The 18,305-nt window shown below is 54.4% G+C and overlaps 1 protein-coding gene across 6 annotated transcripts in view; it reads left to right on the top strand.

Annotated features, from left to right (window-relative positions):
- Positions 1 to 18,305, top strand: part of SHANK2 (SH3 and multiple ankyrin repeat domains 2) — a 549,988-nt gene that overhangs the window by 122,936 nt on the left and 408,747 nt on the right. For all 6 annotated transcript variants that reach the window (XM_070457813.1, XM_070457814.1, XM_070457811.1 and 3 more), the window contains exons 7-9: positions 6,302 to 6,453; positions 7,448 to 7,615; positions 15,318 to 15,434. In XM_070457813.1, coding sequence (XP_070313914.1) covers positions 6,302 to 6,453; positions 7,448 to 7,615; positions 15,318 to 15,434 — 437 coding nt within the window. The remainder of the gene's footprint in view (positions 1 to 6,301; positions 6,454 to 7,447; positions 7,616 to 15,317; positions 15,435 to 18,305) is intronic.

Genomic DNA, 18,305 nt, shown 5'->3' with positions numbered 1-18,305 from the left:
CTCCCCACACCTTGCTTCACTGTAACAGCCCATGCAGATAGTGAGAAGCCTGGGTCCATTCTCAGCCGTCTGCTCATGTCTAGGGTAGAAATATAGTGGTGCCCAGATTGTTGACCTGCACCCCACAGTGGAAGACAGCTCCATCCCCTGGAGAACAGTGCTCGTGTGACGTTCTTTTTGCCTTTGCTCACTCCCGCAATCACCTAGGTCAGCGCTTTATTCCCCCACCTCCGGTGAGGTGGTTTTTTATATTTTTAATACAAGTAGACTCTTTTGTCACATTCTGCATTCCATCCTGGGATTCCACATCTTCTAAATGAAACTTTTAAGCTTTATTTTAAAAAATTTGCATACCTTGAGCGTCCCTCTTTGTAGAGTTTATGGTTTTGACAGCTGTTTGATTCTCATATTCATCATTACAGAATCATACAGGATGGTTTTGCAACTTAAAAAAAAAAAAAATCCCCTGCCCTTTTCACCTGTTCATCCCTGCCTCTCTTTAGAACCCTTGGCAACCACTGATCTGTTGAGCATCCTCATAGTTTTGAGTTTTCCAGAATGTCTTGTAATTGGAATCCTGCAACACATAGCTTTTTCAGATTGGCTCCTTTTGCTTAGCAACATGCATTTAAGATTGAGCTGTATCTTTTTAGGACTTGATACACTTTTCTTTCTGGTCACTAAGTAATAGTCCATTGAACAGATTTCCCAGTTTTGTTTATCCCAGTCACGAACTGAAGGACACTTTGGTTGCTTCCAGTGTTTGGCAGTTGGCGGGTGTTCAGAGCAGAGGGTCTCAGACTCAGCTGCAGGTTAAAAGCCACCTGGGGAGGTTGTACCACTCTAATTCTTGGGTCATGCGCCACAGTGGTTCTGTTAGTGTCTGAGGTGGGAACCCGTGATGTCGCTGTGGAGCTGAGTCTGGGCAGCCGTGTCCTCCAGCGGAGCGTGCCCTTGGCCCCCCAGGCTCACTCCTCGAGCTGCGGTGTCTCAGCCCTTCAGCCCCATCCAACCATGTCTGGGAGCGGAGCCGGCACCCTTTGCATGAACGAGCCCCGTGACCGATGCGCTTGCCTGCCACACTCTGAGGGCCGTTGCTCTAGGTGATGAGCAAGGACTCCCCGAATCCCACGTGTCCCGTCGCTGGTCCTGGGGGGCTTTGAGGAGTTGCCGAGGTCCCTGGATTCGTCACAGAAATGTGGACATGTCCGCCTGTGATGTCGTGACATTTGGGGCCATGTCAGAGTTTTGCTGACGTGGAGGAGAGATACGGGCAGAAGGGCAGGGCCAGGAGTGTTGCCCTCAACTCTCTGCTTTTTTGTTTGTATGAGCTTCTCAGGTCTCCCCTTCCAAGGAGACACCTTCATTGTGGGGACTTCTAGAACATTCTAGGCTACTTCTCCCCTGGGTTTGGCAGTCACAGTCTCAGATGGGAAGGTGTCCTGGGTCATTGTCCAGAGTTCTGCATTTGGGTGGCAGAATTTCAGTGTGACTTAGAAGGGATGTGTTGTGTTTTAGAGATGCATGTTTTAACCAAACGGATTGTTTAGGAACGTGAGGTTGTATGAACGTGAGTGAAGGCAGAAGCCCCGAGTCCACTGGAATACTGTCCCTCTTGCGAGTGTCGTGGGGACTCAATTTCCAGGTTAAACTGGAACCGTGATTCTTACCTATCCTGTCACTGTGGATCCTTTGCCTGCTTGGGTGAAGCATGTTCAGAGCCGTGGCTTCCTGTGGCCCTTCGTGTGGGCGGAGCTTTGCAAAGCAGATGGGGAACCCGCAGCCTGTAGGGTTCAGGGTTTCTGTCAAAATCATAGCTGAGCCCAGGCTGGACCTCAGTGGTTCCACCCCCAGGTCAGGCTTTGCTGGCCGGCGTTGTTCTGCACGAGGCAAATGGGCCGTGGCCTGAGGTGGGCGTGATCTCTGAATTAGGAGTAGCTCAGTAATGGGTTTTATATTCAGTGATGGGCTAATTACTTACAAAGGTAAATGCAGTCATGGTTTGTGTCCCCTCAGTCTACCTTGAGACCAAATATGAGTCTTCTGTTGTTCGGTTCAACTCATTCTTAGCCGTGCCTGTGTGCCGTCTCTGTCTGTATGCCATCGGCCGGCACTTTGCCTTACCCTCCCTCCCTCCCGCCCTCCGATCTACCCAGCTACCTGTCCACCCTCCGTCCTGCCTGTCTGTGTGGCCGTCTGTCCTGTAGGAGTTCGAGGAGACACATCTGGTCCTCCCCTGGGGCAGCTGCCGTCCCTTCACAGGGCCGGTCACTTAGTAGGTCTGCAAATGTTCGTTTCACTGGGTCTGTGTCCGGGGGCACCGTGACTGTCTCTTGCTGAGAAAAGCGTCTTGTGGGCTTTGTGCCTGTGCAGGGGGCGGGGGGACATGGGAGTGAGCAATGGCTTCATGGTTCATTTTAGAAATTACTTTTATGATTATATGATAATGAAGGCATTGCGTAGGTTTTTAAAAATACTGAAAAAAAAAACATGTTGTTGTTCAGTCGCTCAGTCATGTCTAACTCTTTGCCAGGCTTCCCTGTCCTTCACCATCTCCCAGAGTTTGCTCAAAGTCATGTCCATTGAGTCGGTGATGCCATCCAACCATCTCATCCTCTGTCACCCACTTCTCCTCCTGACTTCAATCTTTCCTAGAATCAGGGTCTTTTCAAATAAGTCAAGTCTTCGCATCAGGTGGCCAAAGTATTGGAGCTTTAGCTTTAGCATCAGTCGCTCTGATGAATATTCAGGACTGATTTCCTTTAGGATTGACTGGTTTGATCTCCTTGCAGTCCAAGGGACTCGCAAGGGTCTTCTCCAGCACCACAGTTCAAAACCATCAGCTCTTTGGTGCTCAGCCTTCGTTATGGTCCAACTCTCACATCCATACCTGTTTACTGGAAAAATCATAGCTTTGACTAGACAGACCTTTGTTGGCAAAGTAATGTCTCTGCTTTTAATACGCTGTCTATGTTTGTCAAACAATAATAAAGGAAATAAAACCATTTCTAGCCAAATCCCCTGGAGAAACTCTGACTGTGGGCCAAGCACTGCTCTGTCGTAAGATGTGGCATCTGATCCACCCAGAGCCCCACGAGATGCCGGTCCTACTTTGATTCCCGTCGTACTGGTATAGGAGGGCTTCCTGGGTGGCTCACTGGTAAAGAATCTGCCTGCCTGCCAGGAGATGCAGGTTCGATCCCTGGGTCAGGAAGACCCCCTGGAGGAGGAAATGGCAATCCACTGCAGTATTCTTGCCTGGGAAATCCCATCGACAGAGGAGCCTGGCGGGCTACAGTCCTTGGGATGGCCAAGAGTCAGACGTGACTTGGAGACTAAACAACAATAACACAGGTGTGGAAACTGAGGCCCAGAAGGTTTGGAACACATGCTGGAGGCGGCCCAGGCCAGAGCTGGGCGGCGCTGCCCCTCTGGGAGGTTCTCACCAGGCTCCCATCCTTCTGAGGTCCCGGCTGCGCCCCTGAACCTGGGCTGGAGCACATTACCAGCTGAGGGGTTGGCAGCTGCCCTGTGCCTGCACAGTGTCCTGCCGCCTGCCTTCCAGCCACCGGGCCTCACTCCACATCCAGACGGACAGGAAGCCTTGTAGTCGGTGTCCTCCCCCTGGGTTTGTAGGCACCTCCCATGCTCACGGCCGAGAACCTGCCTTTCAAAGCATGTCCCGGTCATTCCTGGAGCCAGAATTCCATCAGGCAGTTTGTAGGTTAGAGGGGATGCTGTCTTTAGAGTCACCTCCAAAATGAGAGAGACTGGTCCCCTGTGAGGTTATACTCATGGAGGTTCCGGTGCACTTTTTAAAACTTAGAAGATTTCAAAATGCCAAAACAGAAGTATTTTCAAAGAACCAGGCTGTCAGGCGATTGCCGTTCCCAAGCGTGCTGGAGGCGGGATCACGATACCCGGTTATAGACAGTGCAGTCCTGTGGGGCCGCATGAGTGAGCTGGTTGACGAGCATCTCCTTGGTGCTCCCACCCACCCACGTGGGGTCTAAGCTGGGGGTCTCTCCTGACCTCGCCAGGGTGGGTCCTGGCTGGATCTGAGCGTGCCAAGTCTGCTGGGTCGGTCAACGAGGGTCTCTGAAATTCTTATGACACGGTTACGGGTCACTCAGTGTCCCTGGTTGGCGTCCAAGGGCTGAGGTCCCGTCTCATGCAGGAGACACGCAGCGCCCGACGGGGTGTCTGCTCCCCTCCACCCGCCTGCGTGCCCAGCGCTGGTCCCCGGGGGGCGGCCGGGCCGGAGGGCTCTGTGATGTGGAGTGTCACCATCTACCAGCACCTCCCTCTTAGACTGCGGTCTCAGTGTAAAGTGACATTGAGGTTGTCAGCTATGAAAACAGTGCCGCATAAACAAAAAATTCCTCCTTTGGACCGCCTGGCTGTGGCACTGGCCAAGTGCAGACCGTCAGTAAGAAAGGAAAACCCGAATCGTTTGGAAGGTTGACCTTGCCCTGGGCGCCGTCAGTGCGGATGTGCGCTCATATCACACACGAGGAGCTGCTGTAGAGACTTGACTTTGGAGGGTGGTTGCTGGCGGCTCCTGACGACCCCATCCTTACGCCCTTCCCAGGTCACCCTCACCCACACCCTCCTGCAGTGTCCTTTCTCTGCCAGGCGTGGCTAGGCTGAGGCAGTGAGGGCCTGGCCCCCTCCCTCTCCCGTCTCCGGTGGGTGGGGGTCTCTGAGTCTTTCTTTCTGCCCATCAGCCCTGTGTCCACACCGCTGTCCATGATCACAGCCGGTCTGGATTCCCAGACACCCTCTCCAAGTCCTGATTTTCTTGCCTTGCTGATGTTTTTTGTATAGGGAATGTCCCCACTGTCGCCACGGTCCTTTAGTCATCCCAGAAAACTCCTTTGTTTAAATATCTCTGCATGAGAGGGCGCCTCTGGTAGATTTTCAGCAGGGATGTGTCTGTGGCATTTGTGAGCGTCATACCATTTCCCTCGGAAGAGAACACATAAGTTGTGTGTTCACACACTCTGGGGTATGTCTACCTGCTGCAGACAAGTTACAAGGAGCAGGTTAAACCCATGGATCTCACCACGAAAAGTCAAGGCACAGAGGGATTCCAGCAGTGCATTTTAAAAGCCCCCCAAACAAACCCCTTTGCCGATAGATCAGTGTCGGAATTACAAATAGAAGGGAGTCGTCAATCTGAATTTGTGATGAAGTTGCCTTTTCTCAGGGTGCAGGGTGATGTGTTGGTGACAGGTGGTCTGAAGGGAATTCTGCCCCCAGGTGATAACCCACTTCTCTTACTCTCGAAACTTGCTCGAGGCTAGAACGACTCATTATTAACTATCAGTGTTTCAGGGGAGCCTGCGTGTTGTCATATTACTCTTTGCCCTTCACTGTAAGTTAAGAGCCTCATCAGGGCCATGCAGTCTGCTCGACAGGGGTGATGGCGGGAACTCGAGGGACAGTGAGCAGAGCTGTCTGATGACAGAGGCTCGTCCTTGGCCACAGCCACCTGCAGACTGGCCCACCTGGCCAGTGTGGGGCTCCTTCCTGACCCCTGTCCCCACGCAGGCGGACTTCAGCCTTCTGTCCCGGGCTTTGTAGATTGGTCCTTGTTTGCATTGGTCCCCTCCCATCGTGATGACTGTCGGGGTCTCTGTGCTGGCTCAGTGGAGACCCCTGCGGGGCACGAGCCTGTGTCTTAACCCACGTTTGTTTCCCTTCAGCTCAGCCCCTGGCGTCTCCCAAGGTGCCTGTAGATGTTGTGAAACTGACATGAGAAAGGCAGGTGTCTGCCTTTCCAGTCTTTTAATTTTGTTTTTATTTATTTATTTTTACTTTCTGGCTGCACCCTGCCTCACGTGGGATCTTAGTTCCCCGACCAATGATTGAACCCACGACCCCAGCAGTGGAAGCGTGGAGTCTTAACCACTGGACCGCCAGGGAAACTCCTTCCTCTGCATCGTTACCTGCAGCCCTGACGGATGGCTCCTCCTGTAGGGAGGCGTCGGCTGGGGCTGCGGGATTCTCTGTGCTGCGGGCAGAGGCCGCTTCCCAGACGCAGGGCCCACGAGGCGATGAGGTTGAATGTTGCCTCTGCCCCCGTTGTAGTTTTGCACGTGACCCCGAGAGTCACCGCCGTCGCCTCTAGCGTTGCCAGAGCTAGGCTGGAACTGCGTGGACGGTTGGGGTCAGCAGGTGGGTGGGGACCGTGTTACTTTGGGGAAGTCAGTTTGTCGAACTCTTTGGGATGTTTGAACTTGGCCGTGGGGGTGATATGACTGGGCTAGTTCTAACGTGCGTGTGTTTGGGCCCCTAGAGACTCCCCTGACCTTGGCTGCTCAGCTGGACGACCCCGTGGAGATGATCAAGGCCCTCCGGAACGGCGGGGCCCACCTGGACTTCCGCGCCAAGGATGGCATGACAGCCCTGCACAAAGCCGCCCGCACCAGGAACCTGCTGGCCCTGAAGGTAACACAGGGCCCATCTCACACGGGGACGCCCCCTTGTCTGAACCCCTGCGTCTGCCCTGAACCCCTTCCTGCCCCACAACAGCCACCCCAGGGTGACCCCAAAGTTGGGTTCTCACTGGAGCTTGGAAGTGCAAGCTGATCACAAAAAGTCCTCTTTCCCTTCCCTTTCAGCTGAAGGGCTCGTATTTTCAGCTCAAACCCACTGCCTCCTTAGAAAGGTGGGTTTGAGCTGAAAATATGAGCCCTTCGGCTGAAACAGAAGGGCTGCAAATCCAGCCCGAGGCCGCTGAGCCAGCCTCGCTGCTGCCGCCCCTTTCCTGGACACTGGGAGCCGATGCTGGCGGGGCAGGGGGTGCGCCTCAGCCCCATCTCGCTCCCCACACTGTTACTCAAGCACGCTCTACCAGCCCAGGCTCTGCCGTGCCGAGGAGCGCGGGACAGCGGGCTCAGGCCCTGGGCCCGCTCTCTGTCAGGGCGAGGAAGGGAGGGGACCCACTGCTGTGGGCGGAGGGCCCCCAGATGGTGCTGTTCTATAAAGCAGATTTCTTAACTTCATAGCGGCCGCCCTTGTTCAGCTGGCTTCCTTGGAAATCACATGTTTGTGACAACTCTGGCTCATTTCAGCCCCTGCAGGATGCGCACAGAGATGGTTTACACTGTACTTTTAGGTTCAACAGTACAACTCTTTCCTGCAAATGTCGTCTCCCGCCTTACTCTCCACTGGTCCACGGGGGTCAGCCGGGCAGCAGGTACTGCCCGAGGGTCACCTGTGCAGAACACCTCCATCCCCCGGGTGTGTCAGCGTGTGTACATGCCTGGTACCAGATGCTGTTTCAGTTCCAGGAGGCCAGGAAAAGTACAGGAACCCAGGGCTAATGGTCACCTGGGCCTGGGAGCAGGGGGCATGACCCGCCTCTTCCTTCTTGATTGCTTCATCCTGCAGAAGGGGCCATGAGACCAGTGACCTCACGTTGGTGTATTTTTTTTTTCAGACCCTCTTGGAGCTTGGCGCGTCCCCGGATTACAAGGACAGCTACGGCCTGACCCCGCTGTATCACACGGCAGTGGTCGGGGGCGACCCCTGCTGCTGTGAGCTGCTGCTCCACGAGCACGCGGCCGTGAGCTGCAAGGACGAGAACGGCTGGCATGAGATTCACCAGGTGCGCGGAGCTGCCCTCACCTGCCAGCCGGGCGGACAGGGCTGGGGTGCAGGGCGAGCACCCCTCTGCAGGAGCCATGGGTGCTCTGGGCGCCCCCCAGCCTGGGCCCCCCTGTAGAGCCTGGGACCAGGGGCTTTCTGAGTGTGGGTGACCCAGCGCAGGGCCTGATGTCCTTGCATGAGGCACAGGTTTCCGAGACACCCCCTGCAGCAGTGGGGCTGGGGGAGTGTCGGCTGCGGTTGTGGAGGAAACAGAATCCACCTGGTGGCTCCGATGAAGCGTCTTTACTGGACGGAGGGCACGGAGAGGAGACAGTGTTCAGGGAAGCGGGCGGAGCCTGCAGAGGAGGGCGCCCAGAGCTGGGCAGAGTCAGGGAGGATGCGTAGAAGAGGCACCTGGGTCTCGGTCCTCCCGCCCTCCCATTGGCTGAGTCCCTCCAGAGCCAGCCAATCAGAGCCCGGTGGTGCAGGGGTGGACATGAGGGCCTCCCTGCGGATGGAGGGGAGAGAGGGGCAGGGATATCCCGCCAGGAGGTCATGGAAGAGGCTCTGACGGTCTCACGCTTGCCTTTACATTGCAGTGACTTTCACTGCTTCTCAGTGTCTTTCACTGTCCTTCCCTTCGACACCGTCACCTTATACACCTGCCCATCTCAGCCGGTTGACGCACCCACCCCCGGCAGGTGGAGGGGTGCGGGGGTGTGGCGGTGGGCCCACCCCAGCCAGGTGCGCCTAGCGTTCAGTTCTGGCGCGTCCGCGCAGTCTGGAGGAGCATCCGGTTCCCTCCTGTGGTGTGAGCTGGGGGCGACGGGCCTCTGCGACCCTGCTCACCAGGCCTCCATTTGCCCATCTGTGAAGTGGGCTCAGCAGGGCCTCCCACACTCTCAGGCAGTAGAAAGGATGGAACGCTGGCTCTGTCAGGACTCGAGGCTGTGTTACTGGTGAGGCTGAGGGCCCCGTGAGAGGACAGCTGCTTGGCGAAGGAGTCTCGTGTTTCCACACACCTTCGTAAGCAGCTGTACCCACGGCCCACATGGGGCACCTCCTTCTCTTCCTCCTTCTCTGATTCTTTTTGGGAGATGTGAGATTTCTTCCTTGAGCTGTCAGTACAGCTTATTCTGGGCTGGGATTGCAGGACCCCCCCCCCCCCCCCCCCCCCCGCCTCAGCATGGCCTGGGCCACCTGAGCAAGTGTTTTAGCCTCTCTGAACTTCTTTGTTAAATCTCTAGAGTTAGCTGAGTAACAATTCAAAGAGCTCTTGAGACAGTTAAATGACACAGTTATAGTGCCTGGCATCTAGTAGGTGCTCAATAAGTGCTGGCCACGCCCCCATCGTCATCATTATCACCTGGCCACGCCCTGTGGTGACATCTTTATGATATGGCCATGGCCGTCATCACTGTCTTTATCTGGCCACACCCCATCGCCATCATTACCTGGCCACGCCCCCACTATCCCCACCACCATCATCTGGCCACGCCCCCATCATCACCATCATTATCACCTGGCCACGCCCCCACTATTCCCATCATCATCTGGCCACGCCCCCATCACTCAGCCTCACCGTATCCTCTTGGCCCTGTCTGGTTCTGTCTCTAAGGAATGATGCTTGACAGAGGGCACCTAACCCGTTTGCTCACAGGCCTTCACACAGATCTCATTTGATTTCCTGCAACAATTTTCTTAAGGATGTTTACCTTTCGGTCTTAATTTGTATTGGTTGCTGTTTATTATTTATCATTTTCAAATGAGAAGCTTTAGCCTTAAGGAAAGTACAGCTTCGGGCCACTGCTCCCTCCTGTCCCTCTTCCTCACAGGGCTAAGCCCTGCTCACCCTCAGACCTGGGCTGCAAGTCCTTGGCGCTCCCCCGACCCCACAGTAGTGGGACAGGCCCCCCGGAGGTTCCCTGGTGGCGCTCACAGCCGGGTGTGGTTCTGGGTCTGTGTGGGCGCTGCATGCTGACTGTTGTGCTGTCGTATCTCCAGCTTGTCTTACAAAGCACATGCTGTAGGAGAAATGCCCCAGTGTGATGCGGACTCAGGTAGTTTTGCTTGTGGCACAGACCCAAGCAGAAGCCTTTGCGGCGCGATGAACTCTGCGTTGCTCTGGTTGCATTGCGCAGCCCCAGGGGGCACTGTTCCACGTGCTGTAAATTCAGGCTTGTAGCTGTATCGCAGCAGGTGTCCAGCAGGCGGCAGTGCAGTGCCTGGAGGAAGGAGCAAGTCTTTCTTCCCTCATTTGCGCCTATCGTGTGTTTGGCTAGTGGTAGGGGGAGGGGGACGCTCAGCATAGGTGAGGGAATCCCAGATCCCAGATTCTGTGGGGAGTCTCCTCCGAATGCACCTGCCCAGGAAATTTGCAGGAAGTGGTTGTGGGATGGAGCCCCAGACACATGCATTTTCCAAAAAGCGTCTCAGAAGAAAATAGTTAAGCAACGTGAATGTAGGGGGTGCTGTTTTACATTCTAGCTACTTTCTGACCTCTGTCAATCCTTTTAATCTGTCTCCCAAGGGCCAGAAAGCACAACACCCTTTTCAAATAAAGGACAAAGGGTTAGCACGACTTATCTTGGGGGGAAGACACATTTTTAATAAGCTTTGAGGTCTTTTTGTCAAACAAGTACTAATTTCTCTTATTTTAAAACTGAGTGAATATTTTAACTTCAAACTTAAAGAGGGCTTGCAGGAGTAAATACAGAGAAACCTCGGTACTCAGAGACCACGTCTGAGTTTTTCTCATTGTCCCAATAATGACAAATACAGTAAAAGGACACGGGGCCTCCCAGATGGTGCTGGTGGTAAAGAACACACTTGCCGATGTAGGAGACGTAAGAGGTGCTGGTTGATCCCTGGGTCTGGAAGATCCCCTGGAGGAGGGCATGGCAACCCACTCCAGTATTCTTGCCTGGAGACTCCCGTGGACAGAGGAGCCTGGAGGGCTACAGTCCACAGGATCATGAAAAGTCAGACACGACAGAAGTGACTTGGCACGCACGGTGAAAAGATCCAGGCTGGGAGGCTGCAGGAACCCTTCCATCTGGCAGAGTTCATCCGTCTTCCCTTGGTTCTCTCAGGGGCCTCTTCTGAAGGTTGCAGGGTGGTCATGTGGAGACTGTTGCCTGGTGTGGATTTGCTCAGTGTTTCCTGGTGATGAGATGCGTGATGGGCATTTTTGCAGGAATATCATGGAGGGGACATGTGTTTCTGGTGGTCCAATCTGGGGGCAGTGGTGACCGTGTGCCGTCACTGGTGATGTTCACTCTGATCCCTGCTCACCTGGAATCTGCCGGGTTCTCCATTGCACTTTTCTCTTCCCTTTGTAGTCAGGGAGTATTTGAGAAAGCCCGTTTCCCCGTCTCCCTCTCACCTGCTAGTTTTAGCATGCATCGGTATTTCTTGCCTGAATTAAGTAATTAACTGCTAAATGGAGATTTTCCTACTCCCATCCTTACTTCTCACACTAATTAGTTGGCTTTCCATTATCAGAAGGCGCTTTCTCTTCCTGTTTGTTTATTCACTTGTTTATAATAATGTGGTTTCATGGATTTCTGTTTGTTCAAGAGGTAACTGTCTGTTAATGTTATCCCACTTCAGGTCCAGGGAGCCCCTTCAGGATGGCCTGTGTGTCCTGTGGACACATCCTCATCCTTTTTCCTTCGGGCTCAGCAAGGTATTCCAAGCTCATCTTATTTTTTCGTGCCTCAGCCCTCGAATCAGCCATCTCTGCTAGGAGTCCCGATTCTTTGGAGTCCTGAGTGGTGTTTAGAGCCTAAGATCTGGGTATTAAGTGCGCTCACTGCTCCTGGGCTGTTCCTGACCCCAGGCCCTCTCAGAGGGGGTTGTTTTTTCATCTCCCAGTCATGCCTGACTCTCTGTGACCCCGTGGACTGTAGCCCACCAGGCTCCTCTGTCCATGGGATTTCCCAGACAAGAACACTGGAGTGGGTTGCCAATTCCTTCTTCAGAGGACCTTCCCAACCCAGGGACATCTCCTACGTTGGCCAGCGGGTTCTCTACAGCTGAGCCAGCAGGAAAGCTCCTCCTATCCTGCTCCACCTCTAAGTGGTGGGTGCCCAAGGCTCTGCCCTTGTTCTCTCTCCTCTAAATGCTCTTTCTAAGCGACTACATTCAGACCTGCGGGTTTAAATATCCTCTCTTAGACTGAACCAGCGAAACCACCATCATTCAGCCATTTTTTATGAGAATTGGCCATTTCACACGATTTCAGTCCATATCTACCAACAGATTCCACAACTTGTTTCAACTCTGACTCTCCCTGAAACTCCAAACTGGCACATGCAAACACTTGGGTGGCGTCGCCACAGAGGAGTCTCATAAACATGGGATAGCCTGTTTTGGTGAAAACAGAAATTTTGATTTATCGTTTCTCAGTTCTTGAGACCTTCACTTCTCATTTTCCCCCTGTAGGTTAACACCACCCTCATCCAATCTTTTGCCGAAGCCAGAAACTCAGGTGCATGTGTGTGTTAGGTCAGCGTTAGGGGCGTGTGTCCACATACATCCAGGCATGCCTGCACAGTTACTCTTTTGCTTTTCTATTGAGAACCGAAATCTCCTATTGAAATACCTCTTTTTCTGGTCCAGTGCCACAGAGGTTCCTCTCATTTTCTCCCGCACTGCATCACTGACTCCCTCCTTTGACACTGGGAAACCTGCTCCCGTTTCCCTTCATTTATGTACCTGTTTCTCACCGCCCCCCGCCCGCCAACTGACTGCAGCCGGTCTGCTCACTCCTCTGGCCACCGCCTCGCCCCGATTCCCTCCTCCCTTTCCTGTGCGCCAGGCCGCTTCTTCAGCAAACACGGCTTCTGTCACCTAACAGTTCAGCTCAGTCGCTCAGTCGTGTCCGACTCTTTGCGACCCCGTGAACCACAGCATGCCAGGCTTCCCTGTCCATCATCAACTCCTGGAATTTACCCAAACTCATATCCATTGAGTTGGTGATGCCATGCAAGCATCTCATCCTCCGTCGTCCCCTTCTCCCCCTGCCCTCAATCTTTCCCAGCATCAGGGTCTTTTCAAATGAGGCAGGTCTTTGCATCAGGTGGCCAAAGCCATGTAACAGCCAGTGGTTTAAGAGAAGAGATGAGCAAAGATGATCCTTTAGAAAAGCGATTATGGGAGTTTGTTGTTGTTCCAGCACTTGTCTGAATTTTCTGGTTTTGCTTGTTTTCAGACACTGGGCTCTGAGAAAGACAGGGGTGGAGAGGAAGCCCTTAGGGGTTCTTTCCCAGACAGTCTGCCCAGGGTCAGCGGCGCTATTCTGTCTCTTCGCATTGATCGTGTCGTGACCCTTGGTGAGGAGAGCGAGACACGATCCCATGATGTCGCATAAAACCTCACAATTTCAGATTAACCATGGGAAGGGGGAGGGTGGGTGTGGAGTGACGTTAATTTTTTTACGCCAATGCAGCTCTCTTCGCTTCTGACTATAGGGTAGTTAAGCCAAATACAGTCTTGCTTCCTGGAAGGCCTTTGGAGAGAGTGGTTTGGCGAGGGCTCCTTCAATTTGAGGGTCAAAAATCTCCAACTGATATAAGGGGAAAATTAAAATTATGCCTCGGCTTACGTCTTGAAGAGCCCCAGGCACAGTTTTAGCTGAGAGGGGTTCACAGGGCGTTACCTTGGCAGCGTCTGTGTGTGTCTGTGTGTGTCTGTGTGTCTGTGTGTGTGTGTCTACGTCTGTGTGTCTGCATGTATCTGTGTGTGTGTGTGTGTGCCTGTGTCTGTGTGTCTGTGTCTGTGTGTGTCTATGTGTCTGTGTGTGTCTGTGTGTCTGTGTGTGTGTGTGTGTATCTGTGTGTGTCTGTGTGTGTGTGTATATCTGTGTGTGTCTCTGTGTGTGTGTCTGTGTGTGTGTGTATCTGTCTCTGTGTGTGTGTCTGTGTGTATCTGTGTCTGTGTGTATCTGTGTGTGTGTGTGTCTGTCTGTGTGTATGTGTGTGTCTGTGTGTCTGTCTGTGTGTCTGCGTGTGTGTCTGTGTGTCTGCGTGTGTGTGTGTGTCTGTGTGTGTCTTGTTTTCTCTCCTGCCTTCAGCTCCCACTTTTCCCTTCCTCTGCGTCGGTGGCCCCGGCAGCTCTGAGCTTCTGTGGCTCTTTTTTTGCCGACCCTCCTGGAGGAAAGAGAGAACTTCATTTTCTCTGTCGTTCTGACAAATGTTTCAGCCTCCGTCTCCGCGGCTCCCTAGAGTCACTTGGGCATCCCCAGCCCACGCCCATGGCCAGAAGCTAGAAAGTTCTGGGTGCGCTGTAGGCGTGGGGAGGGGCGGGCCCCCAGGCCTCTGGGAGCGGGGTCGGGGCCCCAGAGGAATAGGCAGGTGCTGTCGCCAGGAAAAGGGAGGGTGGTGCAGGCAGGTAGAAGCAGCCTTGTCTCTGGTGATGATCTGCTCTATAAACGGCACCGGTGTTGAGAGTGGGTGTTTCTCAAGGTTTTTTTTTTTAAGCTCATCCGATTACTAATCCCCCGTATCCTCCTGTCCTCTCTCCTCTGTTAATTGGCGAGGTGTAGCGCTCTTCTCTTGCACGGCACAGAGGTGGAAGTTCTGCTCAGCCTGTCTCAGTTATCAGAAAGGCAGGGCTAACGAGCTGAGTGCCAGCCCGACCCCAACGCCCCGCAGCTATCCGTCCTGGCCGAGCCAGCTATCTGCTCTGCCCAGCGTGTCCCGCCCTCCGTGTGTGCAGTCCTGGGTCTGGACCCCGTTCGCTGGCCTCTCGTGTCTCCCCGTCCACGCTGTCGCCCCAACACAGGGACAAGGGGCCTCAGCACCTTGGTGCTGTGCACCACTGGCGGTGCGGGCGGTGCTGCTGGATGGGGTGGGGTTAGTCAGATAGGATCTGCTGCCCAGGGTCAGGAGACCCCCCCCCAGCCTCTGGACCCCCTGCGGGAGCTGAACAGCCCCTGCCCACTCCCAGCCTCAATGCCAGCTCTCCCCGCTTGCTGTGGGGGTGGGGGGCAGGCCTATTCCTGAGCATCACTGGGGGTCTTTTCAGGCCCCGTATTCACGTGACTCATGTGAACCCCTCGAGTAGGGTTTCTGTTGGCACGTGAAGACATAGGCTCCGAGTGAAAGCTCTGGGAAATCGAGCCAGGTTTGGTGGAGCCCAGAACCCTGTTGGCTCCCACGTCACCCCCTAAAGGGCTCAGAAAAGTGTAAATCTCGCTGTGGGGCCACCTCCCCTGCTGCCTGCACCCCTTCAGGGTGGGTTCATGTTAAAGTCTTAGCGGGGCTGCCCCTGCCTGGAGGACAGGACAGGGGGGCGGGGTCTCTCCCCAGGACACAACAGGTCCTCGCACACCCACAGATGTTCTCATGGGTCATCCTGGGGTCCGGGGGCTTGGATTAGCAAGGCCAGGCACGGAGCATCCTGATCCACGTTTCCTGGGGCCGGTTGCTGAGGCCAGGGAGCAAAGAAATACCCCCTGGGGCATGTCTCTCTGGGGTTCCCCTCCTGCGGGTCCCAGTGGAAGGAATGCGTGACCCTTTATGCAGACCCACCCTTCTGTTGAACACAATCCTCAGTCCTACTGCGAGCCGCCTTCCTGCTCCCCACCCTGGGGTCTGTCGTGGGGGCCTGGTCCAGAGGCAGGAGCGGGCTGTGAGCTGTGCCGGCTGCCCCGTCAGCTCTGGGGGAGCCGGGTACGCCCCAGGCAGCTCTGCTCATGGTGTGGACTCTCGTTTCAGGCCTGCAGGTACGGCCACGTGCAGCATCTGGAGCACCTGCTCTTCTACGGGGCCGACATGGGGGCCCAGAACGCCTCGGGGAACACCGCCCTGCACGTCTGCGCCCTCTACAACCAGGTCAGTGAGCCGGCACGCGCCCCACACCCCCCATGACTGTGCGCCCCGGGGCCGGGGCTGTGCCCAGCGCTTTGCAGGGGGGTGTCCAGTCCCAGCTGCTGTGATGAAGCCCCACAGATGGGGCGGCCTAAACAGCAGATGTTTTTCTCCTCACAGTTCTGGCTGCACGTCCCAGACCAAGGGGCTGCCCTGCTTGGTTCCAGGGCAAGGCTGTCTGCCCGCTTTGGGTTTGCCTGCCCCCTTTCGGCTGTGTCCTCTCTCGTGCAGAGACAGAACCAGCCATCCACTGTCTCTTCTGCCAAGGATGCTAATCCTATCAGATCAGGGCCCCACCCTCACAGCCTCATTTAACCTAATCACCTCGTAAAGACCCATCTCCAGACAGTCACACTGGGGGTTAGGGCTTCAAGGTAGCACAGACCCTCAATGCTTAGCTGGGAGAGGTCTTCACCAGCTTCTTTGAGGATGGTTATCCCTATCGTGCGAGCTTCCCAGGTGGCGCTAGCAGTAAAGAACCTACCTGCCAAATGCAGAAGACATAGAAAATCAGGTTCCATCCCTGGGCTGGAAAGATCCCCTGGAGAAGGAAATGGTAACCCACTCCAGTATTCTTGCCTGGAGAATCCCATGGACAGAGGAGCCTGGTGGGCTACAGTCCACGGGGTCACAGAAAGCCGGACATGACTGAAGCGGCTTAGCACACACGACACACATCCCTGTCATAGAAGGAGAACCTGAGTCACGGGCCGTGAGAGGAGGGTCCTGGACGCAGCTAGTAGGGTCAGAACTGGGCAGAAACCCCCCACAGCAGAGTCTGCAGTTACCGTGTCTCACGTACCCCAGAGCGGGTCTCCCCTGGGGCCTGGAGGCGGGCAGGTAGGAGCCGTGAAATGGGGATGGGAGCGGCTGACAGAGCCCCCAAGATGATTTTGGCACCCCGCTGAACGCCAACGGGACTGCCGTGTAACAACACAAGGCTTCCATCGTATGTACACACATGTCCCTGGTGGGCCTTTTCCGTGTAATTCCTTCTTGTGTGCTAAGTCGCTTCAGTCATGTCCAACTCTCTTGTGACCCCATGGACTGTAGCCTGCCAGGCTCCTCTGTCCGTGAGATTTTCCAGGCAAGAAGTGGGTTGCCATGCCCTCCTCCAAGAGATCTTTCCTACTTAGGGCTGGAACCCACATCTCTTATGTCTCCTGCATTGGCAGGTGGGTTCTTTACCATGAGCAACACCTTGGAAACCTAATTCCTTGTCCACTGTGGTTAAATAAGTAAAACAGAGCAAATGTTTGACCGTCTTGAGCGTGCAGTTAAGGTACGCATCTCAGTAGCGTTAAACATGTTCACATCCTGCACGAGCGTCACCCGCACCCGTCTGCAGAACTTCCCATCTCCCCAAACTGACACTCTATCTCCATTAGCCCTCTCCCCGTCCCCTCCCGCAGCCCCCACCATCTGCGTTCTGTCTCTGTGAACTTGACAACCCTAGGGACCTCCTACAAGTGAAATCGCATAGAATCAGATCTACTTCCCTCAGTGTACTGTCCTCAAGTTCATCCAGGTTGTAGCTGTGTCACAGTTTTCTTCCTTTTTAAGGCTGAGTAATGTTCTCTCGTCATAGCTTTCAAAAGCTATAATAAACCTAGGCACCATATTAAAAAGCAGAGACATCACTTTGCAGACAAAGGTCCCTCTGGTCAAAGCTGTGGTTTTTCCAGTGGTCATATATGAATGTGAGAGTTGGACTATAAAGAAGGCTGAGCACCGAAGAATTGATGCTTCTGAATTGTGGTGCCGAAGAAGACTCTTGAGAGTCCCTTGAACTTCAAGGAGATGAAACTAGTCAATTCTAAAGGAAATCAACCCTGAATATTCACTGGAAGGACTGATGCTGAGGCTGAAGCTCCAATCCTTTGGCCATCTGATGTGAAGAGCCAACTCATTGGAAAAGACCCTGATGCTGGGAAAGATTGAAGGAAGAAGGAGAAGGGGACGACAGAGGATGAGACAGTTGGATGGCATCACTGACTCAGTGGACATGAGTTTGAGCAAGCCCTGGGAGATGGTGAAAGACAGGGCAGCCTGGCATGCTACAGCCCATGGTCGCAGAGAGTCGGACACGAGTGAGTGACGGAACAGCGGCAGCAGTTTCCCCTTGTGTAGATGGAGCACGTTTTATCGTTCCATCCGTCAGGGAACACGGGATGCTGTGAACACAGGAGTGCAGGTCTCTCTTCAGGACCCCGCTCACTTTTTGGCTCCACGAGTGGAGCCTTGATGTGAGCAAGTTTATATAAAGCCCTTGCTCTCCCAGGTGAGATGGACTGAAAACTCAGGCGAGCTGCGTTGCCTGCATGCTCAGAAAGCAGCAGGGGGTGGGATGCGAGCCCTGCCCTCCAAGCAAGACTCCTAAGTGACGGGAGTCAGTTTGCCCTGGAAAACTCGCATGCATTCTTCACAACCCAGTTGAGATACCTGCCCTCAATCAAGCCTTTCCTTGATGAGCCCCTGAAAGAGTGAGTTGTGCTTTTCACACCATAGCCCTTTGCAGTACAGCCCAGGGGAGCTGCCCAGAGCCAGGCCATTATTAGGCCTTACCTGTCTTCCCTGCAGGCGTCCCCTTGCCCCTTGGGCCCACCTTCTCAGGGACACAAACCGCCATCTCTCAGGGTGCCCCCTGATCCTGGCACAGGAGAGCAGCTTGGCCAGATGGGGCTGGGGAAGCATTTCAGTCTGACTTCAAGGGATTTCCTGAAAGCTGCTGGCCTGCTCTTTAATGAAAGCATATTGATGGGATTTGCACACAGCTGGGGCCCTAGGTGTTCCAAGGCACAGGGATGCTGGAATGGATTTATTAGCGCGGGGATA

This window comes from Odocoileus virginianus, chromosome 28 (genome assembly GCF_023699985.2).
Source record: "Odocoileus virginianus isolate 20LAN1187 ecotype Illinois chromosome 28, Ovbor_1.2, whole genome shotgun sequence".
NCBI lineage: Eukaryota > Metazoa > Chordata > Mammalia > Artiodactyla > Cervidae > Odocoileus > Odocoileus virginianus.
This window is presented reverse-complemented; position numbering and strand designations above follow the sequence as displayed.